This window comes from Phalaenopsis equestris, unplaced genomic scaffold (assembly GCF_001263595.1).
Source record: "Phalaenopsis equestris unplaced genomic scaffold, ASM126359v1 Scaffold215170, whole genome shotgun sequence".
Lineage (NCBI taxonomy): Eukaryota > Viridiplantae > Streptophyta > Magnoliopsida > Asparagales > Orchidaceae > Phalaenopsis > Phalaenopsis equestris.
In genome coordinates, this window is record NW_018233891.1 from 230512 (window position 1) to 257154 (window position 26643).

At 34.8% G+C, this 26643-nt stretch overlaps 1 protein-coding gene across 1 annotated transcript in view; it reads right to left on the reverse strand.

The window, feature by feature from the left end:
• The window catches only part of LOC110037098 (probable inactive ATP-dependent zinc metalloprotease FTSHI 2, chloroplastic), a 93372-nt gene that overhangs the window by 53035 nt on the left and 13694 nt on the right, over nt 1-26643 (reverse strand). The window contains exons 2-8 of the mRNA XM_020741674.1: nt 24743-24915; nt 24495-24596; nt 24257-24421; nt 23182-23322; nt 8095-8253; nt 2634-2719; nt 2315-2393 (exon numbers count right to left, since the gene is read on the reverse strand). Coding sequence (XP_020597333.1) covers nt 2315-2393; nt 2634-2719; nt 8095-8253; nt 23182-23322; nt 24257-24421; nt 24495-24596; nt 24743-24915 — 905 coding nt within the window. The remainder of the gene's footprint in view (nt 1-2314; nt 2394-2633; nt 2720-8094; nt 8254-23181; nt 23323-24256; nt 24422-24494; nt 24597-24742; nt 24916-26643) is intronic.

The following is a 26643-nucleotide window of genomic DNA, read 5'->3' on the forward strand; positions in this document are numbered from 1 at the left end:
TTTCTTGAATCTTAACATAATCATGAAGCTTTCACAATAAAAATCAAAATCAGAGCTCAAATCTAAATAATAAAGAGCAATATCAATGGATAAAGGAAGCTCATAAAACCAAGCAAAAGCAATTAGGATAAAGCTCATGGTGATGACGAATTTAATTTGTATAAAGGAATATGTAAATGGCGAACGAATTGTTAGATTCAGGATAAAATTTATATAAAGGCGCAAACCTGGGACTGCAATAGAGGATGCAGAAAAAAAAAATTTCTGGCGACTATGAGGGTGCTTCGGTGCAGAGAGGGAAGCGAGCAGAGCTTCGATCGTTTGGGGGAGTCGAGCAAGGCCTCTGGGGCTCCGATCGATGGAGGAAGAGATGCGCATGAATTTTGATCGGGAGAAAGAGACGAACAACTTGGTCTGTTCGGTGGCAGGAAACGTCTGAGAGCGTCAAATTCGAAATCGAGCACGCAGGGAAGAAGCGAGCAGGCGAAGGTGTCGAGCGGTGTCTGCGGCTTCTTCGGTGTGGGAGACGGGATCGAGCAGAGAGAGCGAGGGATCGGGATCGAGAAGGGAGTGAGTGCGGGAGGCAAGCAGGAGCGAGTGCGGGAGACGAGCAGGAGCGAGCGGTGATTTCGTTCGCTGCCGAGGAAGGAGATGAGCGTGAGGGAAATTCGCTGCCGAGAAAGGAGACGAGCGGGAGCGGAGGATTTCGTTCAAATTGGAAGCAGCCAGCCGAGGCTCTCGTGAGCGAGAAAGAAATAGGCCCGCTAGAGAAAGAGCCGTTACGGGACAACATTGGCGGGGAAATTAATGATTTCCTTTCCTGCAAACGATTTAATTGGAAAATAATAACATTCAAATATTTTCAATCAATACGAGTTTTAAATAATCCGCCTGAATTTTGAAATTTGAAATTCAAAATCCGTGAACAGTTGTCTAGCCCAAATCGGGCACCAGTCGGACCTGGGTTGAGCCCGACCCGCGCACCTAAAAAATGCATCGATTTCCGTGTAGTTCGCGCGAGTGTGGAACCACAGCAATATGGGTGTCTTTTCTAGCTAAAATCGACGTTCCGGACGCATCGGCGCGGTCGGGGTGGTCCGGACGAGTTTGCCGGCGGGCGAGTCAATTTAAGCCAAAATTGTGTGGAGTGCGATGCGTGCGCGGGGTGCGACGTTATCGAGCGTTCGAGTTATAGAGGGTTCACTTATGGCCATTTGATCCTATGGGAACTTATTTTCGGGCCCTCTACATGCTGGTCCTTAGCCCTTGCAACTAAAAGTTGAGTGCTTGGAACCACTCATGCGAGTTCTTCACAAAAATGAGTAAAGAAGCGGTTTGAAGTTTTAAGGGAGGTGGGCTCCATTACTAGTCTGCTAGGATGGTCAACAAGGAACTCCTAAGGCTAGATTATGGGTTCTGGGAGTAGGAGACTAAGACCTCACTAAAATGAGATCAACACCTTGATAGACCAAGATCAATGTAGACGTGGCCCTCTCTTCCTCTGGCATGGCAAGAACTGGTGCTCTAATCTGGGAGGTAACGTCCTCATTGCTATAGGATGCAATTTTGAAAACTAAGATATTGCTAGAGTTGAACTCCAGGCTCCTTTCCATCCAAAAAATGACAATCATGAATGTATCGAAGGCAACAATTTCAACAACATCCGTCTTAGTGTGACTCGACGAATAAGAAGTTTTGGGAGGCCCACCCAAGATTTAGCCAGGAAATCTCCTTCATGGTCTCATTCAAGCAAGTAGCATCCCTTCACACTACTAAAGATTGCAACTGGGCTGCTCATTTTTGTGCTACTTTAGCTTTAAACAATAGCTTTGTTTTGAATCACGTAAAGGCTTATAGTGATCTTACTTCCATCCCTAGTGATGATAGGTCTTCTTTTGTACCGGCATAGTTTACCCTTTGCATTTTTTGTAACCCTTTTGTTTTGAATAATGCAAATTGCAATTATCAAGAAAAAGGTGTATTTCACTTCAAAAAAATAGTAATAGTGGTATCTCTGACTTTATATTAAAGATTTGACTGAAATATAAGCAAAAATGAAAGTTTAAGTGTTAGATATGTAAATAGAAAAGAATTTTGTGGTATGTATGTAAATGCCCCAATAATTTATTGCGCTCGCGCATGAAAGCTAGCAAATATGACAACGCTAGTCATCAAACTTCAAATAAAAGGCTGGCTAACGATTGTGTACTTGTGAGGAGTTTAGCAGCTTAATGGCATATAATTACAAAATGGCTACAAAATAATATTGAAAATTAAGAACAAGGAAAAGTGATGAGCCATGATACATACATACCTGATTCTCACCATACCATATTTCATCTGCAGCTCGGGGTGCTATCTGAACAGTGATGTGATCGAGGAGGGACTGCCGACTGCCAATATAAAGAGAAATTGATCATGGACAAATGTTTAAATGGTTGGAAAATCTACATTACGAATGAATATAAAGACATGTAATTACAAAAAAGCGATTAGATTATCTTCAAACAATATTTATTTCAGTTTACAAATAAAAAGCAAATGATGTAACAAGGCAAACGGCAAAACCTTCATTTTTTATTCATTATTGATAAAATTGAGCAAAATAAAAAAAGTAAATGTGAGAAACATACCTAAGCATTCCACTGCTAAACTTTATATGATCCATTTTTACTCGTACATAACCCAATTCTCTGCCAGCTCGAGGAGAAATTGTGACCTACTCAAAATATGAATAAGACACGTTAAGATATAATGGAGACCTTAATTTCAACTGTGTATGAAAGCAATGGATTGGTAACTGAAATTTACATTATTACCGATATACATATTCTTATGCATCTTAAGATTTATTGGCATGTTTCATGGAAGGCACCCAAGGTTCTATCATTTCAGACAAAATTACCAAAATGAACGTTCCAAGTAATTAAGCAAGAACAAAAATAAGCTTCTTGATCATTTATTATGTCAAACGCAATAGAATAAGCAAAGTAATATCTAGCATGCATATTATGTGCGCATGGATAAACTTTTGACAATCAAGCAATATAAATGCTGGCCGAAATAAAATTGATGCAAAACAAAGGAATAGAATCCTTGCAAGTTTTAATGTTAACTCAAATTGTGGAATAACAAGTAAATTAAAAATAAACTGCAATAAGAGTAAAAATCAGCAGACTTGGTTAAAATTCTAGAATTGGCAACTGATTATCAGCTCTAGAACTCATATCCATATTATCTGGTTACGAAATTTTCACCACAATGGAATTGAACCAAAAGATTGAATGTGGGCATATTAAATGGTGAAGGAAATACACAGAAAGATACCATTTGCCCGAAATTATTACTCATCATTCATACAAATTATCCAAAGGGAAACTAATGGAATCTCATGACAAGGTTTTGTATTATTTTGATCAGCCTTACATGACATTGGTCCATATTTATTATTTAAAGGTTAGCTCAAAATTATTTTTTCCCTTTTTCTTTTCATTAGCGGAGGAAACAAGTTCTTGCAGTAAGGGTATATTTTTAAAAGGTAATAGACTAGACTTGTGATCAAACCATCTCATCAATTTGTCCTTCAATATGATAATTCTAAGGTTACAAGAAATAAGCAACAGATACATATTAAGCCAATATATGAAGTCCAAGAGTCGTGAATGCATAACCAAAGAGGTAAATGTGAAATGAATTCAGGACTAACCAATAATTTTTAAAACATAGGACAATGCACAAGTTGGACAAAAACATGAGTTGGAAATATTATTTCAAATATATGTCTAGATTATAAAATCAAAATTTCAAATCAGTCACAATTATTAGACTTTTAGATTATATATGATAAAAAATAAGATCAAATAAAATTTTATCAAATTGTAAAGCAGATGTAGATGAGAGTAGTGAGGAGAATTGGGTAGAAAAAAAGATCTGGGAGAAAAGAAGAGACAAGAAAAGCAAGAGCCTACTGGAAAAGAGAGTGATTAGAATATATGTATGATTTAATTCATTCTATTCATTATAAGCTCCAAATCTACGCCGAAAAGACAATTAAATTTTAAAAGTCAAATTTAAACAAAAGTAAATCTGATCCTAATATGTCAAATTGAAATATTGAAATTATCTAAGATGAAAATTTTAATAGGAAAAAAAAATAAAATCCTAATAATTCAAAAATTATTTAAAATAAATATAAACATAATTACTAGGATGGCATCAATTCCATTGGGGTTGAGAATCTCTTCCTTCAAAGATTTGGAGTAAGTGAAATCATCACGTAACTTTATGAATTCATCAGATATAACCAAATCACCTTTGTAGAAAGTAAAATAATGAAAAAAAAAACTCTCAAGAATCTTATTACATTCTTTGTAAGAAATTGTGAAATGAAAAGGGAAAAATAATTAGGGGCCCGTAATCCTATAGGAAAGCACACATTACAGTCTGGGGGTCATACAGAAACAAATCCAATGGTACATAGCCTTAATCCGTGTACATTAAGTTCTTTTTTATAATTGGAATGGTAGAATTTCGACAACCTACTTTATAAAGAAGATGTTGCGGTCATGTTAATTTTGCAGGAGGATAATATTTTCTCTATTCTTCATGGTTGACAGTAGGACGATTTGGAAGAAGCAACTTATTCTTCCGCTTAATAATTTCTCATCATAACAAACGAGCGATTTTTCATAAAATAAAAACATTATTGAGTAAAAGTAATAGTTTAAGAAGTTTTATGGTTAATGTATTTCAAGGATTTTGTGATGCAACAACTAGATCAAGGCTTGCAAATGAAATGAGAAAAAACAAGCAAAAGAGTAGCAAAACTAAGCAAAAAATGATACAATCATGGTTGTTTGTGAACAGAGATGAATAAGAACATAAATAGAAACTAAAGTGTAGCAATAAATTGAATCGAGAGACAAGAAAGAGGAACCTGAGGAACAAGGAGATAAGAATATTCATGTTCCACTAGAAAAGAAAGATGTCAGAAATTATTATTGAGTCAACTCACTCAATAATGAGGCATTATATGCCCCAAATCCTCTATCTATAAATATAAGTTTTATTTTAAGCATAAAAGACAAATAAACAAATTAGATTCAAATCTAAACACATTTAAGGTCAGCCAAGGGAGGAGGAGGCGATGGTGACAGCAACTGCGGCAGAAACAGCCAACTACCTGAAGGAGGGGCGAATCGGGGACATAAGCAGCAACGTACGGCCAATGGAAGAGGGATAGCATTTGACAGATGCGATATATTTGGAATTTTTCTAAATCTAATGAATTAGAGATACAATGAAATTGAAATATAGAATGAATTTCAAATGCCTTCAAATTTTACACTACAATGAATTCATCTGACAAATCAACAAAATTTTCAAAAACTCATACATTTATTTTACAGTACACTTAATTCTGCAGGCCAAATAGCCCTTAAATTACATCTTGAAATGATAAAAATATAGTAGTTTTCTACAAAAATAAATAAATAAAATCTAAAATTCAACTAAAATCATAGTTAACTAGAAATTAACCAATAATATCTAGTGTTACATCATAAGCCCAAGTAATAGTACAAGTTGAGGTGCAACAATGTTCAACTAAATTCATAGTTAACTAAAAATTAACCAATAATTTCTAGTGTTACATGATAAGCCTAGGTGTTAGTACTAGTTGAGGTTAATGTGTCAACAATTTTAATGGGTTAGTACTAGTTGACGTGCAACAATTTTAATAAAGTACTTGAGAGTAAAAGGCTCTATTTGGCGCAGCTGCAGCTTCTCAGTTTTTCAGTTACAGCTGCGCTGCCTCAGGAAGCTGCTGTGGGGAAGCTGCTGCGGGAAAGCTGGTTGTGTTTGGAGCAGTTGTGTGAAAACAACTTTGGGGCAGCTGTTTCTGGCAAAATGACCATGTTGCCTCTGTTTGATAAAACTATTTAAAATAGAACTATAAGACCGGCATATTTGATACTTCTGAAGCTAAATTTCACTCCGAAGCTGTCGTCGGGATGTCCCAAAAATAAAACATACTTTACTTGAATTATGCACTAAAAATAAGAAATTAAAAGAAAAGAGATCCCCATTTAACTGATCAATACCTCATAAATATTTTTTTTTACTTCACTCAAGTTACAAGCATAAAAATTAGCAAACTACATGACACCATGAAATATATGTAATGAAGAAGAGCATTTTTATGGTAGAAAAAAAAAACAGAACAAAAGAGCTTTATCTACCAGTCCAATAGATCACATGGTTGATCACAGAGCTTAGGATTCTCAACATAGAGTTGGGAAAATAGTGCACTTCTGAACTTCTTATGCAATAGTTAAAATATTTAGTGGATAGCATCTTTCTTTAAAATTTTAAAGAATAAAAATAAGTGGGGGAGTTTTGGAAAATAATTTCTACTGGAACTGACTATGTAAACAGTAAGAATGAATTAAAACAAAAAATGACAATTTTAAATGCCTTGCTCAAATTTATTCTAAGGGCTGGTGACAAAGCAAGGGGAATACATTCACTTTTGTGCAATAAGAGTAAAGAAAGGATTTCCAGTCCCTTGCCACCAATTTCATCTCTCAAGAGTTCTTTCATGATTAATTCAACCATCCCACTTTAAAGTACCCTTCTATAATTTTTGTAACTATCTGCAACCCCAATCTTCTTTTCCCTCTTCCTTCAGCACTAAAAACGGAGAGCATGCATAGCGTAAAAAATATAAAACAAAAATCTCAATTTTGGACCCGCAGTCCAACAGAAAAGCTGATTTTTTCCATCCTTTTTAAAATGAAATTACAATATACCCTAACCCATACCGAAGAAAATGACGCAGCATCCATCGAAGAACTCATCTTCCAAAATGAGCAAGAGACATCAAAATACCACCGGCAAGGGGATAGATCCGAGAAGAATATGCTCGAGGAGGGGAAGAACCACAGCTCCCGTCCGCAAGGCCCTCGGGTAGGAGCTTCAGCCTTGATGAGGGCAGCGAAGGTGGCTCAATACGAGCGGGGCATAGGAGGTATCAAAGTGGAATTCCAAAGGCTTTCGAGTTCCAAAGGCTTTCGAGCAGGGCATAAGAGATATTACTGCTCGAGAATGCCGGGCCACAGGGTCGATCTCGCAGCCCGCGTTCAGCCTAGATTAGCAACAAGACGCGGACGCTGCAGTAAAGCGCGTGAAAAAGAATAAACTTCGCGGTTTGGGACCGCAATGCTCGAAAAACGAGGCCCCAAACGGAGACGTATCAAAGTTTCAATGTAGTGTTGAAATTTTTTCAAGAATTTATAATTAAAAAAATTCACATGGCACATCCAATATGATGACATGGAATGTTGGTGTGTTAGCTATCACAATGCAGAGAGGCTTTATAGGCAAGAATTAATGAATTTATCGTCATTAAAATATGCATTAGAATAAAAGTGCATTAATTAACTAGCATACAAACATGTTAATCAACAATTTATAAGTACGGGAATTTGAAGTTTAGATCAAGTTCAAAAGCTATGCAAGATAATTGATAACCTATACTATCATTTAATTGTTCTACTAGTATGAATAAATATGAATCAAGGCCAAGCTCATTCAAAAAGGCGTTGGAATTTCTTCTGTGAACGTACATTACATGTAAAGATAAGTGTATGTCGTACAAGCAGAAAGAGTTAAAAATATTAAAAAAAAGAGGAAGCAAGCCTTCAAACCACAATAATCATATTCATGCTAGTATAACATTCTTTTTGTAATTCAATGTGTTTAGTTGCGCCGCATTAGGAACCATTGAAGTTAAAAAAGCTTACTGGTCTGAACATGATTCAAATCAGTTAATGCAAGCCAATATCATCAATTTGAATATTTCTTCAATCACCCGCTAGCTTATGGGGTAAAACATAATTTAAAGATGACCCAAATGGCGATATGGAAATTCATGTTTCTGTTACTTCTGATTTTCCGATTGATCATCCAAATAAATGCAAGTGTTTTAGCAATGAAGGTTAAAAAGGACCGATTACTACATTTGAACTAGTAGATCTACTAAGAAAACTAAATTATGGATAAAGATAATATTAGTCAAAGAGTTGTGGAAAATACAAATTCAATATGTTTTAGATCAGGAAAATTCACTGCTACAACAGCCATAGCTGCTTCATTAAGAGCAAGTCGTTTCCACATCTCTTCACTTCTTTCTTTTTTATCAAGCATTCCTCTTTCTTCTATTTGTGCAGCTTGCAATAAATCATCCGTTGTTATCTGCATAAGCAGTGAACCAATATTAAATCACATTTTAAAAATTATTCTGGGCAATAAATTAGTCTACCAGTTTAGTCCTTGACCACCCATTGCATGAAAGACATCTAAGGCACTTCATGGAAAAATTAAAGAATAAAGCGAGCTATGTTTAATTTTATACTGCTCGGTGGAGACATGAGGGAATAAATACAAGCAAATCATATTGGAAGGAAAAAAAAAAACATTATGTAGCGAGTTCTTCCAAGAGAAAGTGCAAAATAAATTTATAATTCGCTAAATGTCAAACTTTAAGATGACATGTACCTTGAGACAAATATACATATTTTTAATAAAACTTAGTCTGTTTGTGAGAAATTAAAGAATGCTTAATGTGTACTAAGAAGTAACATGCCTAGAAATAATATAGATGTTACAAGTGTTAATGATGTGATACAACATGTGGATCAAGACAATGAAGTTAGAAGCAAATATACCGAGTGCTCAGGTTAAATCCACAGAAAGACGCATAAAAAAAGCCCAAAAAAGGTGCACTTTTAGAATTTCTAAATGTTTTTATTATGTTTGCAGTTTTATTTATCACCCATACACATGTATACAAAACTGGCCATGACATAAAATACGTATTAAAAATGAGTGGTTGGAACTTCTCATAAATTGCTATCATCACCTCCTTTTTGTTTATGTTTCCCTCTTTTTTTCTCTCCAAAGGTCTTCTAGTTTAAGAGACATAAAATACCAGTGAATATGGGTTGAAATAGTTGTAAATTCAAATTATTAAATAAAATAATCTGAGTGTGGAACCTTCTTTCTTTTGTTTTTTTTGTTTATTTATTTATTTTTATTTTTATTTTTTTTTCTTTTTGTGATTGAAGACTCAAGTTTTGCATATTCTTTAGAAAGCTAAGAATATTACAATTGGTTTATTTTGTATTTATTTTATTCTCATAAAATTCTTGATGCCATGATTTAGCAAACATCCAACAGAAAACAAATTGCCGCAAGGCTCCACAAGGGGTTGCACGTTTATGGGCTAGGGTTGCCGCCCAAAGAGAGGGGTCTCCCCCTCCTGGTTATCTACTATACATAAGGTATATTATGTCAATAGGGTTCAATTTTGAGTGAGTTTTCCGTCAAGATAGCCTCCGATGCCCCCTTCTTCCCTTCTAGGGTTGTACTCGAGGACGAGTATAGCTATGTTATGTCTTTGTTGACCTCACTTTTCGTTGAGGTCTAATCTTTCTTCCTTGGGAGCCTAGGATCTAACCAAAGAGCTTTCCTTTTGACTATTCCTAAAGGACTAGTGATGAAACTCTCACTAATAGAAATTCGAAACTCTTCTTTGCTCATCATGAAGTTCCACATGTTGGTTCTAACCTCTAGCACTTAGTAGGTAGAGTCAATATGGGGGAGCTCAAGAGGGGTTCCCCATGGAACTGTCTGACCTTAGGGTTGACCCTGAGTGATGTGACTTGGTCTAGTATACACATACTTGCATTTCACACTTCCATTTGCAATCATGAACCTTAAACTACACATGTCTAGGTTGGTTCCCTTCTCTCTTTGGAGACTCATGTGGGTGGTCCCCCGAACCCTTGTCTTTGACTAGATAGGACCAGCACATGGAGGATCCAAAGTAGGCTTTCTCTGGTCTTATGGCACCATAGGGGTAATTCTATGATCAGCATTTGCATCAAACCTCAACCTTATCTAAATTTCAAATTTTGGTCTTTTAGCCCTAAACTTCCCCAAAATTAATAAATTTCCCCTTGCACCCTAAAAAATTCAAGATTGACACAAATCCCTCAATTTTGTTCAAAAATCATCTCAATCCATTTCATACCATCCAAATTACTCAAAACACTCCAAAATTTTCATATTTACCAAAATACCCCCAAATTTGTAAAAATTGCCAAAATGCCCTTAGTGGCCCAAAATTTCCCAAAACCTCCAAAATCATTTCAATCATCCATCGGGTCCAGTTTGATCAAATTAACCCATTTTGACCAAAAATCCCAAATTGCTCCTAAGTGCTCAAAGTCCCCAAATTACCTTCAATTTCCACCATATTGACCCCAAGTTTCCCCAATTTCAAGTTTAAACTTAATTTCATCTTGTCCAAATCCAATTGAAACACAATTCAAGCCCAACCTCAAGCCTAAATTCTAAGCTCAAACCAATTGCCTCAAATTGACCCAAAGTCCAAAAATCCCAAAGTTGAACTTCATGATCAATCAAATGCCCCAATTTCAAATTCACATCAGATTCTAGCATGTCTAAATCCAATCTCAAATCAATTTCAATTCAATTTGAATAGCCAATGATCAATTTCAAAATTGAAGTCCATCATGCATTTTAAAAGCCCATCTTCAAATGCATATTAAAAGCCCATTTCATTAACTTGAAAAGGCCCAACTTGAGCCCACATGACAAAAATTTCATCTTCACCATCCTACTGTATCTAAATCGTTTCACCATAGCATCATACCTAATTCCCCCATGCATACATCTCTTTATCTAAATTAAGCATCATGGCTTGATTTTTCCAAAATTCATAAAAATCAAAATTTCCATTTGTATGAAACTTTTCCATGGCCTCACACACATTATGGCATAACTCAAAAAGCCTTCCATGGCCATTCCAAAGTCAATTTTGCCAAATTTGGCAAGTGGAGGTGACCACTCTTCCTTCTCCTCCCACTTGGATTTGCCCTTTTCATGAAACATTTAAATTCTTGACCAACCACCAAACCAGCCACTTGACTTCGCCCAAACTTACTTGAGGACCCTAAAGATCAGCCTTAAACATTTTGGGGCCATGATTAGTTAAGTGACTATGGGGTCAAACCCAAGCTAGCCCAAATTGCCCAAACTTCACCTTTCCATTGGATTTCCACCATAGAACCACGTTTAACCCAAATTGACTCCACCACTCAACCTCCCTGGCTCACCTGAACCTGAGGGTGACCTGACCCTGGCCAGCCACCACAGCCGCCGGAAAACACCACACCCAAAATGCCCAAATGATTAAAACCCAAAATTAAACTCACCTGAACTGTCTCATTGCTATTGGTCGCCACAGCTTTTCTTCCCTCCACCTAAGCTGCCCACCTGCTACCATGGCATGCCTAGATAGCGTCCATGGCCATGGCCAAGAGAGGATGATGATCAAAACCCTAACCAAACTCTGCAAATTCTCACCACTCCCTAACAGCCCAGAGAAGCTCAACCCAACCATTTTCAACCCCTCATCCCCACTGTCAAACCCTAATTTCACCATTGAAATTTAAGAGTTTTCACGGTCATACCGTCAAGTGCAACAAAACTCCAAATTGACTTTCCCAAAAGTTTCACCAAACCCAAATAAGACTTCCACAACCAAAACCCCATCATTTTGAGCACTCTAACCTAGCCCTAGACCAAGCCCGAATCACCCTCTGATCCAATTCTTACTTGTACTGAATCTCAGCTAAAATTGACACTTAGAGAAGGTTCGTCAGCTCACAACAAAGCTCAGGAACAAATCCAATTGAGGCTACACCTCTTGGGCCAAGGTATGGGTAGTTTTCCCCTAAACCGAGCTCAATTTGGTCAATTGTGAAGCTAACTTGTATTTCATACTTGATTAACCGTTTAGATAGGTTTGTCTTAAGTAGATGAAGCTTTAGAAACAAACCTCATATAATTTGGTTGAGAATCGAGGGAGAAAATAGTTTCAGAAAATGAGCGGCTCTCGATTTAGGGTCATTGGGGACGATGACCAGAAGTCGTCCGATCGCGCGTGTATCGGACGGACGGATTAGATTGCGTCGGACGAGGAAATGGAACGATAAAGGCGACACGTGATGGCTGAGGTGGAAAGTGCAGCGAATCAAGGAGCACCGCGTAGGACTTCGACGCGAACGAGAATTGCGTGGCGGCTGACTGGATTAAGTAGAAAATTAAAGGGTTTAATGATTTATTTAATTGACAGAACTTCAAAAGTTCATATTTTTGTATAGAAAATTCATAGAAATAAAACAAAAATACCATATTGCTCAGTGAACAGAGGAGAACAATAAGAAAAAAAAATTTAAAATTATTTTACTTATATTTTATTTTTAATTAATTAAATACCAAAAAACTTAATTAGATCATATGTCATTAAACATTAATCACCATTGTTTAGGCTTTTTGGGGTTTAAACTTCCTATCCTTGGTTGTGTTCTCTGATTTTTCCAAAGTCAGAGAACACGTCTCAGTGTGGAAGCCCTAATTTTTAAGATAAATCAATTCTGTTTAAATTTAAAAATTATAAAAATTAAAATATAAATTAGAAAAATATAAAACTAGTTTTAGTAGGTTCACTATGACCAGAGGATCCTAAGAAAAATATAAATTGTATTTAAATAATCAAATATATTATTTTATGTAATTAAATTCTAAAAATGAAATAATTATATAAAAAATAAAATAAAATTATAAAAATCATCCCACACTGTAAAAAAAGTTCATATTAACTCTATGTGAAAAATTTGAAATCATTTTGAATTAATTTACCCACTAAACTTGATTTTTTAAATTAAATATGATTTTTGTATTAGAATAATTATATAAATTAAATTAAAGTCTCGAAAATTATAAAAAGTGATTTTCTGAGTCATTGTGATCAGAGGCATCTATGAAAAATAAAATTGAAGTTAAAATAAATATTTAATTTTTAAGGTATATTTTAAATTTTAAATAATTAAAAATAATTAAAAATGATAAAAATCACTAAAATTGAAAAGTACCCCAAAGTGTCATAATTAGTTCCCTGATCACTTAGGAAGAATTAAAATATTTCTCCTAATTTTCTAAATAAAATTATAAAATTTTAAAGGTTTAAAATTAATTTTCCATAGTTTTGCACTAAAATAATTACAATAAATAAAATATAAATCATAAAAATATGAAATTTGTTTCTTTGGGTTCCCTGAATCCGAGAAATTTAAAAAAAAAAAAAAGTTAACTTTCAACTTAAATAATATTTTATATTTAATCAATACTCAAAATCATTAAATAAATATAACAGTTAAAATATAACTTAAAAAATCATGAAAATTGGTCTTAGTGGTCCTACGACTTAGGTGAACCTCCAATAATTTTCCTAAGGGCAGATACTTTATTTTGATTGATTAAATGAATTTACTTTGAAAATTTTTAATTTTAAATAAAAATCAGAAAATTACATTTTCTCCTTTGATATTTTATTTGACCCATGAATGGGGTACTATAAAAATTTTAAAGTCATTTGTGTTCCATTTAATAGGTTATGAAGTGGAGAGCCTTGGGAGTAAAATGATAATTTTCAATTTTTATGACTTAATTAAATTTTGGAATTGATTAAAGGGTAAATGGGTAATTTTGATCATAATGGACTCTTTTGGATGATTGAACAAAGGGATTAAATAGTAGAAACTAATGCCTCACTTTTGTTCAATAAGGGTATAATCATAATTTCCCCAAATTATTATAATTCGAGAGTTAATTAAATTAAATGATCCTAAGGTGAGGGATTTGATTTTGGAAAATGATAACTCACTAATTTAAAACCCCTAATTACTGTTTGAGTGACATTATAATTATTGATAAAGATTAAAATACCACATAATTTCACATTCTTAAAAGTTCTGAATTTATCCATACATAAATCTTAAGGGTTTAGTAGTGAACTATGTTTAATTTGGATTTGCTTGATGAGGTTTAGGAAACATAACTAATCATAGATATTTTACAAACACTACAAGCCCAGCCTTGATTGTAGGTATGAAATTCTTAATAACCCAATTCTGCCCTCAAGGGCGCCTATTTATTTAACTTTTAAGTAAAATATTAAATAACTAATTAAGTGTCCCTCTCATGAGATGATTAAAACATCAGGTTCACTGAGCATATAGCATTAAATCAATCAAACCCTAAGTTAACTTTGGATGATTACTTGAACAATATAATAAGTTCAAATGAAATCGGAACGTTTCAAAGGATTGTAATGGTTGTTTGGGGTCATGCTTCAAACACTCTTATAATCTTTTGGATATTGTGAAGGACGAATGAACCTATTTTATTTTGTTCAAAAAAAAATCATCCACTAAAACTTCTAAGGAACCATCAGGTTTTGACATAGAACTTAGTAGGGGTAGCTTGAACCTTCTTCCCTGTTTTTCTTTCTTTACTGCAATTTTATTTGAATTTCTACAAAATTATATATATTGCAAGGCTAATCTTTCAGCGAGAGTGCGAGAAGATGACAGGTACGCATTTACGTTATTGTAATATAATTTTATTTACTTTACAACATATTTTTCTGTCTGCACCTATTTACTTTACCATGCAAAACTTGAAACAAATCTACATGCAACATCAAAACAAAAATAACTTTTCCAAAATCAATCAACCTTTTTCAGAATTAAATAACATTTTCAAAACAAAAACAAAAAAAATAATAACTTCATAACACGTTCTTTTGAATTTACGGGAGTCACTCAGATGAGGTAACTCACGGTTGCTAACGAGATCTCCCCGTTTTAAATGAGCTTAACAACTCGTTTAAGCTAATTAAATTCAAAAGAAAATAGTAGTACCGAAACGAGGAAACCGTGGGATCCTAACTAGTGTCGCTCTAATCAACTTTAATCCCCCATAATAATTGAACTAAAACTTGTCATTTAAACATTTAAACCTTAGACATTAGGATTGCTACATCGAAGAGGAACTTAGAGCTAGCGTCGTGGGCAGCACAACAAGGGTGTACAAAAGAATAACTTCGAGAGAGCAAACGGATCTACAACAACATGAGAATTTACAACAATAAATCTTTCATTAGAATTAAACAACAAGTTATAGGACTTCGAGGTTGTCCTCCTAAATCCTCAACTCATTTTTAGGCTTTTGCACAATTATGCTGTGCAATTTTGAGCCCTAACTCGCCTTAGACTCTAAAGTTGTCACTTGTTGGGACATAAACCCTACTATCTTGCAGGTTGTTTGTGTGACCGTCTCACACAAATGTAAGCCCTAAATAATAATAATAATTAGCAGAATGGAACATCAAAAAATATCATTTCACCAAAATTACAACCAAATCATAGAATAGCTCGAGAAGTCACTGAGGCACTTCTCAGGATCGTGACATCCCCTAGTCTTTCTAACTTTGGATTCCGTAATTGATACAAATTTGATCTTCTCCCATTTGACACTCCTTCGTCCGACCTTAAGGGTCTTAAACAATTTGAAATTCTTGAATGCATGATTTTCTGATATAAATCTAGAGTTTTCTTAAGTGACTTCGGTTGCTTAAGATGTAATTAACTATAGGAGTTTGCTCTTATAGGAAACTTTATAAACCCAGCTTAATATAAATCATATCTAATCTTCTATATTAGATAAGAGAACTTGTCGGTCAAAACAAAAGATTTTCGCAGACTAAAACGGATGTAATAAATTCATTTGTTTATTTAATCAAGCTTCACCAGAAAGTAATGTGTTTATTCTTCAGGATAGATGCATTACTTGCGGTGTTGTGCTCGATTATTTAGACTCTTGTTTATATGAAATCAGTTCGGTCTCATATTTTCAAAAATTGAAATATTAATTTTCTAAACTATATAACATTAAATTACATTTTTAAAGCAACCGACAATTTCTAATTTGACAACCGACAATCTCGCTCCCAGGTGGTGATTATCTCCAAAATTCTCCTCCTCCGCTACCTTGTCCCAATTGCAGCCGTCAAATAGCCTTATGTAGTTGTTCTTCTGCGGCTCCCATTGCTGCCCCTTTCCAGACCCACCTCCTCTCTTTGTCATTGCTTTCCAGACCCATCTTCCACTCTGTCCAGATCAGCCTCAACCTGTTAATGCCTTCCAGACGTTTCACCCACTGCCAACTCCAAAGTCAGCCCTCCTCTTGTTCCCTTTTGTTGTCGCCTCCCCTTCAGAACTTGGGCTCAAACCTATAGCCACAAAACCCTCCTCTCCACCTATTGCCTTGAATCTTCCCCCACGCCCCAACCTGCTGCCCTCCTCCCCTCTCCAGCCTTCCTATTCCAACCCTTTACCTCTACCCATCTCCCAACCACTCTTTTCCACCTTTCGCGAAACTACACTACTGAACCCATAACCCCAACCTGCCCCTACCTGCTTCCAGCTGGCACTCACGAACTTCATCCTCACCCTAAAGTGTTGTTGTTTTGTTTGTTGTCATTATTTCTTGTTTTCAAAAGCCTTGATTGTAACCTCTCTGGATTTCAGCAATAAGATATGCATTTCTTTGTGGTGTGGGTTAACACCAATATCACAAATATTATTAAAGAATTCAAATTGAAAATTATAAAAAAATAAAATAAAAATTAGAAATGCAAATTATTAACTCCCTACGTCGCTTCTACTTTAAACTTTTCTCACATCTTCTAAATCCCTAGAAAACTCCAACATCAGTGACCAAACCAAAACCTTACATACACTAAAAAATCTCACTCATAGCGCTCCATCAAATTAGGTAAAACTAGGACTTAGTCATATTTTCCACTCCTCGATACTCCCATAAACTCCACCAACCTATTCATTTATTCAATATCATAAGTGCACATCTGAAGTTAATCATGGATAAGCATTTAAACTCTCTTAATCAACCTTAAAGCCATTCCCAAAAAAGACCTTTCAAAGCAGCCTATATCAGCTCAATTTAAACTATTCTTGATATTTCTACTACTATACCATAACAAAACTCTCAACATTCACTAAAAATTCCAAAGCTCATCATTAAATATTAAATTAAAAAATTCAGTCATTTCTAACCCCAAATCTCAACAAAAGGTCTCCCACTATTGTAATATTACTATTTTTTTTGAACAACCAAGAATAATTTTTTTAGATGGACTTATCTTAAATACTTTTAGGTGGACTTGACACTCCAATAAGTTTGAGGTGAATGAATTATTTTCATGATAGATTCATTTCATATTACTGGCTAACACATCTAGTATATTCTTTTACAAATTTATGGAGCAAGCATAAAAATTTAATTAGTGAGCACTATCATGTAACATGATAAAAATTCATTGCATGAACTTATCTTCAAACTTTATTGTGAGTGAAAACTTTGGAAAGGAAGTGCTCAACTTCAAGAAAACAAGACTTTACCAAGATGCAATCAAATCCTTATGCAAATTATTTTATTTTTTCTATCAATATCTATGATAAAACAAATTGTAAATTTGTCAAGACTTCAAATAAATTTGCAATCTAAGAGTTTAAGGCTTGCAAATCAAGATATATATTTTTCTTGCACTTAAAATATCATACACTAGAATATTTATATAAAACTTGATACATTTGAAGCTAAAAAAGAATTTATCAAAAAGGCCTAAATTACCTACAGACCATAGGTCATAAGATATTGTTGTTACCTTTTCTCACCCAAAAGTTCTTTGGGTTGGAATTCGTTTGATGTTTTTACATCAATAGTTTGGCTTCAACTCTCCCTCATTTCTTTCTTTTTTTTTTTTTAAATCATATCATGACACCCAAATCAGTTCCGAAGACTTTAAAATTCATAATACTCAACCCAAATAGCTTATTCATTAGAACTTAAAATTCATGAAAATGATACAATAATTAAAAAAATATTTACGAAAAATAGACCTTAATACAAGATTAAGGTCTATTTCAACAAGTACTCTGGCTTCAGATAGACGAGAAAAATTAAAAATAGGAATGTCCGTTTCGAGTGGCTTACCATAACCTGAGGCAATATAGTACAACACTTTTTTAGTAAAATAATGAAATTTCAGACCAGGGAGGCGAATCCAACCCGGAATGATTGGTGGTTCCGTCTGTGGGTCAAAATCCACAGACCATTTCAGAATCTTCATTGCTCTGTTATCAATCTAGATTATCCTTCCAGCAAAAAAGCGCGAGCAATCCTCTTCATTATTTAGTTGTATAAAAACATGTCTTCTATCTAATGGTCCAACTTTTCACTCTCCAAAAAGGTGCATAAGATCAAATTCTTTACGAATCAGCTCCATTTTGGGATGGTCATACATAAATTTTCGGACCAAATTCAGTCGACAGGAGGAAGCAAGTTGAATACCTTCAACTTCTGTAAAAAAGATAGCAGGTTTCTCATTCTTCCTACCAGGTTTCTTGATGTCCTCCGTCCACTCAAACGAAGACGAGAAAGAGCAAGATTTAGGTGTATCTGAAGCGTGGACACCCGCAAGTGCAGCAGCATAAGATCTTTCTGAATCCATCCACAAAAAATGGAGATGTGGCGTAGCAAAGCAGAGAGCAAATTGAAAGGAGCAGAAACCCGAAACAGGGAGCGGCGAAGCTCCTGCGATCTCAGCTCGAGGAACAAAGTGGAAGGAGCGAAAACCAGGAAGAGGGAACTGGAGCGGAAACGAAGCCCCTACGATCTCAGAGCAAACTGGAAAGAAAACCCGAAACAAGCAGGAGCGGAAAAGCCCCCGCGATTTCAGCTCGAGCCTGAGGACGAGAGGCGCCGGCTGGAAGGCACGGGACGGAGCCCGAAACAGCCAACGCACGAGCAGAGACGACTCGATCGACGAAGTCGATGACGCACGTCAACAGCGACGACAACGGCAAGAGAGTTTGATCGACGAAGAAAAGTAGTGGAGTAATAAGCAGGGATCGCCATGGCAAAACCATAGCAGAGCGTGAGTGTGAGCGCCATATATATATAATAACCAGGGAGCGGCATAGATATATGTATTGAATAGAAATTTAAGCAGGAGTACATAAAGTAAACTATAATAATTTTATATATAAATAAAGTTAATTGATAACTAAAATAATAATTTATTTATAAATACTATGTTTATGTTAGGTTTCTCATAAGAGGACTCAACATTAAGGCAAGTCAAATAACAAATTAATTAACATTGAGGTAAATACTAGTTCCTTTAATACATAGTATATTTTGGTTCTCCTCCATTTTACATTAATAGATAATGATAGTTGTACAAGATTTATTTTGATTTATATGTTCATTCATTTATTGGCCATATTGTTATGAATGTATTTAGTTAATTATTATCATGCATTGTGTATGTTATATATAGTATATTGAATTTAATGTGATGAGCACATGAATAATATGTTTATATTGATATTTTTATGTGCATGACTGACTATGATAGAGTCGTGTTAATGACACTAGCAAGAGAATGTTAATGTACCTGTGCATATAAATGAAAAAGGATATTAATATTGAAGTACATAAAGTGGTTTAAACGGTACTCCTATGATGATTGTACAAATATAAAATGATATTAATATATTATCAATATAGTAAGATTCATTAAATAATATATGAAATGTTTCTATTAAATTATTAAAATTTTAACTAGCATACATATTATTTTTTCTTTCTTATATATTATTGTTGTTTAAGAGTGTGATTATTCACTATCTTTGTTCAGGCTTAAGTTAAAATTTCAAGTTTAATTCAGTGAGTAAAAGAAGATCAAAGAAGAGAAAATATTATACAAGGCACAAACAACTAGTAACGAGGTAAATTTAATTTTACTACTTTAATTTAGTTTGATTTACAGCTTTTTTATTTGTTAAATGATAAATGAATATAGAAAGCTTAGTTCATATTGTCCGACCAATTGCTCTCTCCTCGGTTAATTACAAGCCTCCAACCAGATCGTGACACGAGAATAATACCATTCACCGAGAAATAAGCAATTAAATAAATGGACTGTTAGACACGAGAAAATGAAGACGCCAGAGAGATGTATCAGCTTCCAACTAATGATGAAGAGATGCTTGTGATTCAAGCTAAGCCTATAAGAGAGACATCAACAGCACTAATATTGGTTGTCGCAGAAGGTAGTAAAAATGATGAGCTAATACCAGAAAAGAGGCGTCTCTTGCTGAGAAAATTGTTGTAACTCCTAACTAACACTTTACATAGTGGAAGGTTGCCACTAAAAGTAATACAACATGCTACAAATTGTATTTCAATGTCATATTCTCTAGACAAACTTGTTTATCTAATACGTTTAATCGAGTACTATAAGTGGGAGAAGTAGGTTCCAGATGTAATGGCTCGAGGCTTAATTCATCAGAATACCCATCTCTGTGTAGTTCTAGCTATGGCTATGCCAAAATAGAAGGTTATTTATTCTATGAAGACAAACTTTGGAGAGATATATGTGTTTTAGATTTGCACAAAAAGGTTGCTAGCATAGATTCTAAAGTGAGAATGCCACCGACAGAACAAGCCGATGATTTTGTTATGGTGATGATAGACAGATTCCATAAGCCTTCAGAGAACAAGAAAATGCATATCCTAGTAAGGGTGAATGATACAAGAGCATCCAGACTCATGGGAGTAGGCATCCCACGATCCCGATCGTGATCTTTCAGTGATCCCGATATCAAAAGTTCCACGATATTGTGGAACAGAAGGGAGGGGGGTGTACAGCAAATGAAATAAGCAAGTGGTTGTCTGTTATCAATCTCATCAAGAACTTTTACCTTTTATAATTTATTTCCTACTTTTTCCTTATTTCTAATTAGATATTTACTTTGGTGATTATTTATGTTTGTTTTTCTATTTGTTAAGATTTTTGCTTTGTTTGAGCATTATGAAGAATATAATCTCTAAATCTCTGCTTAGAATGTTGTATCATCTTCCCTTTGCAAGTGGTGTGTATGTCTGTAATTGGCTCATCAACATGTGATGAATCTCCTCGACCACTGTACCTCATCGTTCCGGAGCTCTGTTTGTTAATTTCTGCTGGGACAGCCATCGAATGATGTTTATCCCTGTTCAAAATTGTCGAAAGCACATATTACCTATCCCTTGCCATCCCACAACCACTTCCTAGCATATCCCGCTTCCTAAATACCTTCTAGGAGTCCTAGAGTGGTATCATTGGGTTATTTGCTAAAAGATAATAAAAGGGCTATTGGCAGATTCATAATTTTTTCCTTAACATTATGATTGAGCATCTTGTTATAGGAGTATGTAATGAATGTTATTGTGGAAATTTCATAAAATCATTGAAACGCCGTAAAAAGGATTTTGGTGCTGGGCAAAGCAGAAGGTACAAACAAACACACAAGACAACAGAATAGAATGGGAAAAAATAAGGAGGTAATAAATGATAAAGAAGAAATTAGTATATAGAGAAAGCTGGAACCAGTAATGATAAGGTGGCTGAAACAGAGATGGAGACGATAGAACAATCAAAAGTGAAGACAAAAAACAAATTAGCGAACAAGCCAACAAGCTAGACTTAATAAGTGAAATCTCAGAAAGGGAAGAGGACCAAAGGTACGTTGGATGGAGTTATTCTGGAAGATACTCGAGCAAATACAAATTAAAGGTCAAAGAAAAAATATAGCTGAAGAAGATAGTGGTGATGAATCATGAAAATTAAGGGGGAAAGGATTACAATGAAATCCACCAAATCCACCACGCAACAGAGATTCTCATCTCTGATGCAGCAGCCACTGTGCCTACAGCTCCTTTCATCAAGTCAAGAAATATATCTAACACAGTTACATATAAGTTTATCTCAAGTAAAACAGCTTCCAATGAAAGGAAACTGAATAAATATATTGCAAAAATATGTGGCTTGACTATTAGTAGCAAAATATTATTTTAATTAGCTTAAAAATTTTAGTCTGATGCACTCAGACTTTAGGTTCAAAAAAATCTTAAAATTACATCTTTGATCTGCATTTAAATACTTTTTTTTTATTTCACACATTTTTTTAGTATATATACCAATGATAAATTATTTAATAATTATATATATATATATAGCTGAAGCTGTTATATATATATTCAGATAGTAGATCTTGCTGTAGTCATAACATAATTTAAAATTACAACATTTTGTTATGATTAAACGATTGAGATTGTGAATGAGCCAATTTTGAATGAGCCAATTTAACATTACGATTTTATGATTGCCAATGGAGTTGGTGATTGAATCACTGACCCGATTGATACCATAGTTAAGCCAAAACAACAACAACAACAAGAAAATATTATTAGTAGAAACAAGAAAGCCAATAGACAATTACAACCAACACACCAGAAAGGGGACAATAACAACAAACTCAAAAGCATGACTCAGCTAGGATTGTATTTCCAAATGTGTGATGAGTCGATCCACAAGGGCAGGTAGTAGGGAAGAGGCAAGGAATGGAAGTTTGGAAGGGGCGGCTGGCTATTGGGAAGTTGAGGGTGGATGGGCTAGAGGAAGAGCCACCACTAGAACTTTGAAGAAGATCATTACCTCATACGAGCTACTGCCAAAACACCGTCTGCCTTTGGATATAATCCTAGAAGGGAGGAAAAGGATGTCGGGAAATGTCCTGACACATCCAAAAGACTGACCTAAACAAGAAGGAATAATATATATAGAAACCTAGGGTAAAAAGAGTGGACACCATTCCAAATAAGAGAGAAGCCCATGCCTAGAAGGACCGGTCGATCCCTCCATTGCCTGGACTGAGCCAGTCCAAGGCAAGGAATCGCGGTAAAGTGTTGTCCGTGTACAGGTTGATGCCCTGCATCATTAATGATGTAATTCCTTGACCAGTTTAATTCATGGACAAAGATTTAAAATTAAACATTAACGAGAAATGAATAGGGCAGATTATATAATAGAAATGAGACCTATAATGGTAATTAACAATATGGAAAGACTATTTTACAAAGCAAAAAATCAAATAGATAATGTATCTTCCAATGTAAAGAATTCAAAAAGCCAGTACACGCTGAAATTCAGATACAGAAGACAATATTTATCTGAATCTGCACATAATCTAAGCATGAAAATATACCAAAGTATTAGGCTCTCCGTGACAGTAGAATATTGAAAATAAGAAAATAAAGTCAACCATCACATGAGACATGTACCTCAGCTCTTCCATCTCTCATCATATTTATGGCTGCAATCTCAACTATGTTCGCAAGTTCAGCACCAACCATTCCCTCTGTCATGCTAGCAACAGCAAAGTAATCTACATCTTCTGCCATGGGTTTCTTCTGAGCATGTACCTGTTAAATACAAATCCTTAAATTTGATTAAAGATGCATATCTAAACATCTATGTAAGAAAGTATCTTGGTGACCATATGTAGAATTTCTACCAAAAGAAACCCTAATTAACAATCTACTATGCTTTCAAAAATAACAGATAAAACTTCTTGATGCAAGTCAAAGCTGCAAAGAATATAGGCATATAAAGTTTGGAATGTTACATAATGTCTTACAATTATTATATTTGGATCTGAAAATAGAATTCATTCACCATGTTGGCATTAACCTTAAATGACTATATGTTAGAATTAGGAAAGAACTTGGTCATTTAAAGTTTAACGGAGGACCTGCAGCAACAAACTAAATACAAAGTGGGAGAAATTCTTAATAGTGCGGCACCATGAACTAGAACAAAACTAATGTTAAAAGATCCTTTGTAGCATGATTATGCTTAGACTTATCAGGCTCCAGCAAGGAATAGAAGCACAGAAAATCAAAAGAAATCATATATTTGAGACATTATATGACAATTCTAAATAGAATATATTTAAGAACAAATTATACTTCAAAATTTCTCCCTCCCGGGAATGACATAAAAGGGTTTTGCTTGGTAATGAGTTTTTTCTGCAATTTTTCTCAAAAAAGGTACTGCAACACAAGCATTATCTACGTTGTAAACCACAAAATTTATTCCAATGCATTCTGACACTGCATCTTCATGACATGGTGCAAGTACTTGAAGAGCAATTCATCTCTCTTAGTGAGAGCAGTTACTTTTTTAGTTTGTATAGCACAGCACTGCCAAACAAAGTATGAGTTTGGCTGAAGGAAAAAGAACACGGTGGCTAAAATGTCTTGAAGGAAAAGAGTGAGCGATTTTCTTACATGAAATTAAGATATCGTTATAAGAAATACACATATCAGCACATTAAACCATATGAGAGAAAGCTACCTTCAGAATCTCAACACGACCAGTCAAACTGGGTTTTGGGATATATATTTTTCTATCAAAACGCCCAGGACGAACAAGGGCAGGGTCAAGAATATCTGGTCTGTTTGTTGCAGCAATAGTGATGACATCACCTCTTCCTTCAAATCCATCCAAGCATACAAGCAGCTTGAAAAATCCAAAGAGAGAGACCTCAGAAACTATAGAAAATTTCAAAGTGATTTTATATTGTTTAAACTACCTGATTTAAAGTAGCATCTCGTTCCTGTCCACCAGAACCCTTAATTAATCCCCGCTCTCTACCAACAGCATCAAGCTCGTCAATGAATACAACAGAAGGAGCCTATATGGATCAAAAGAAGTAAGAGAATTTGTTTAGGAGAGAAACAAGGCATTTAATTGTTCAAAAAGTCAAATTTGTGACTGCATGCAACCAGCATGACTTAATTTTCCATGCGAGGGCAAACAATGTGACGCTAGTTAGCTTACGTTTTCTCTCGCTTCCTGATAAAGTGCTCGTACACGTGATGCACCAACCCCAACATAAATTTCAACAAATTGTGAAGCAGAAATGGAGAAAAAATTGACACCGGCCTCCCCTGCGACAGCCTTTGCCAGTAAAGTCTTACCCACGCCAGGTGGACCACATAAAAGTATGCCTCCTGAAAAAATTATGTGAGATATGAGAATAAACAATAAGAAAAAAAAATAGCATCTCAAAAGCATGCATCAGAAAAAAAATTAGAAAATATAATGAAATTCTCTAAAATGTTTAAAGTGGTGAACTGGATTTATTTGGCGGATCAGCAATGCACGGCCTTAAGAAATTAGGCTTTTGTTTAGAGATATTGTGGTATGCTGTGGTGCAAAATAAAATCATTATTATTCATAGGGAGATGGATGTTGCTTGCTGCCCATGGCCTTGGAGCGACGTAGAGGCACAAATTACCAAACAAAGTGTAGAGAAAAAAATATAACATATAAAAATAAATAAAATAAAACAAAGGACTGAGCAGTGTGAACCTAATAACAGCAAAAAACCACTCTTTTTTTTTCCATGAAGATGATGTGCACTCACCTTAGCATTTCAAAAATATGCAAAACATTCCAAATACCATTAAAAATGGGTGCATGTTCAAAATCTAATCCTGCATAGAAATTTCACATCTTTAAATGATGTCAAATATAATCACTCCGAAAGCCCTTAGATTAAAAATTCAATAAGCTTGGCATTGAAAGAAATGCATGTATTGGCGTCCAATTGCACAACATATCATTGTGGTGATCAAAATTAGCTCTGGATAATTGAGAACGTCTTAGCCATTTTGTCCAAAATGTAAATTTCTATTAGACATGGCAAAACAAACCAAGCAATGTTGACAAACCCAACAATGTTGTTTGAAATAATAGAACTTCATGCCAAGTTTTCTTCATATATTCCTCATATACTTCTTAAAGTGTTTTTGTAAAAATTTTTGTATAAAAAACATAATTCTATAACCAATTAATGATATGGACATAACATGATTTAATTATGAAGAATTTCCAAGCGGAAGTAAAAAAGACAAAACGAAATTACATATAGCATGATAGCATAAGATGAAGAATCCTTGAGCTAAAAATGAAAACTACATACTCTCTTTTAAAATGTCTTCCTTGAATCCTTGTTGTGAATAGGGTAGTGAAATATTTTTATTTTCCTCTGCCCAATTCAAAAAAATATATTTAAAACATCCTATCGACCATAACATCAATAATCCAGATACTCGGATCATAAGGCTACTTTGAAACATGGTTAATGGCTAGAATGATAGGAGATTCAAAACTAATGTTCATGCTTTCAAACAGTGAGTTGGCCATATCCCTAAGCCTAGAAAGCTCAGATTCCATTGAAAGTTCTCTAGTTGATTATAAATTCTGAGCGCAAGCCTAACCTGAAGTAGGTGTAGGAATAACCACCATCTTTGAAAGTGAAATCTAATCATATATATGCTTCCTTGTGCCTTGATGTTTGATTTCTTCCGTTTCGAATAAGCTTTGATATATTCAAAGTAATTATGCACAAAAAATTTGTGAGAAAGAGCAACAGAAAGAATGCCTCCAAATTCTAACTTTTGTCAATAGCCTCAAGACAATGAACCAATCCACACTTTTTCAAGAGGAATGGTAATATCCAATTCAACTATAACTCCAAACATAAATGGACTAGAGAGACATATCATCACAGCATCACCTGTAATCGTTTATCAAGAATAGAGCGCAAAGAGTATCAAGAAGTATCAAGTGGATTCGCTGAAATAATATAAAAAATAATAAGGAAACACGACCCAAACAAAAGTGATGGGTTATTTCTAAAAATAATCGAAGTGAGGAAAAATTAGAACACATAT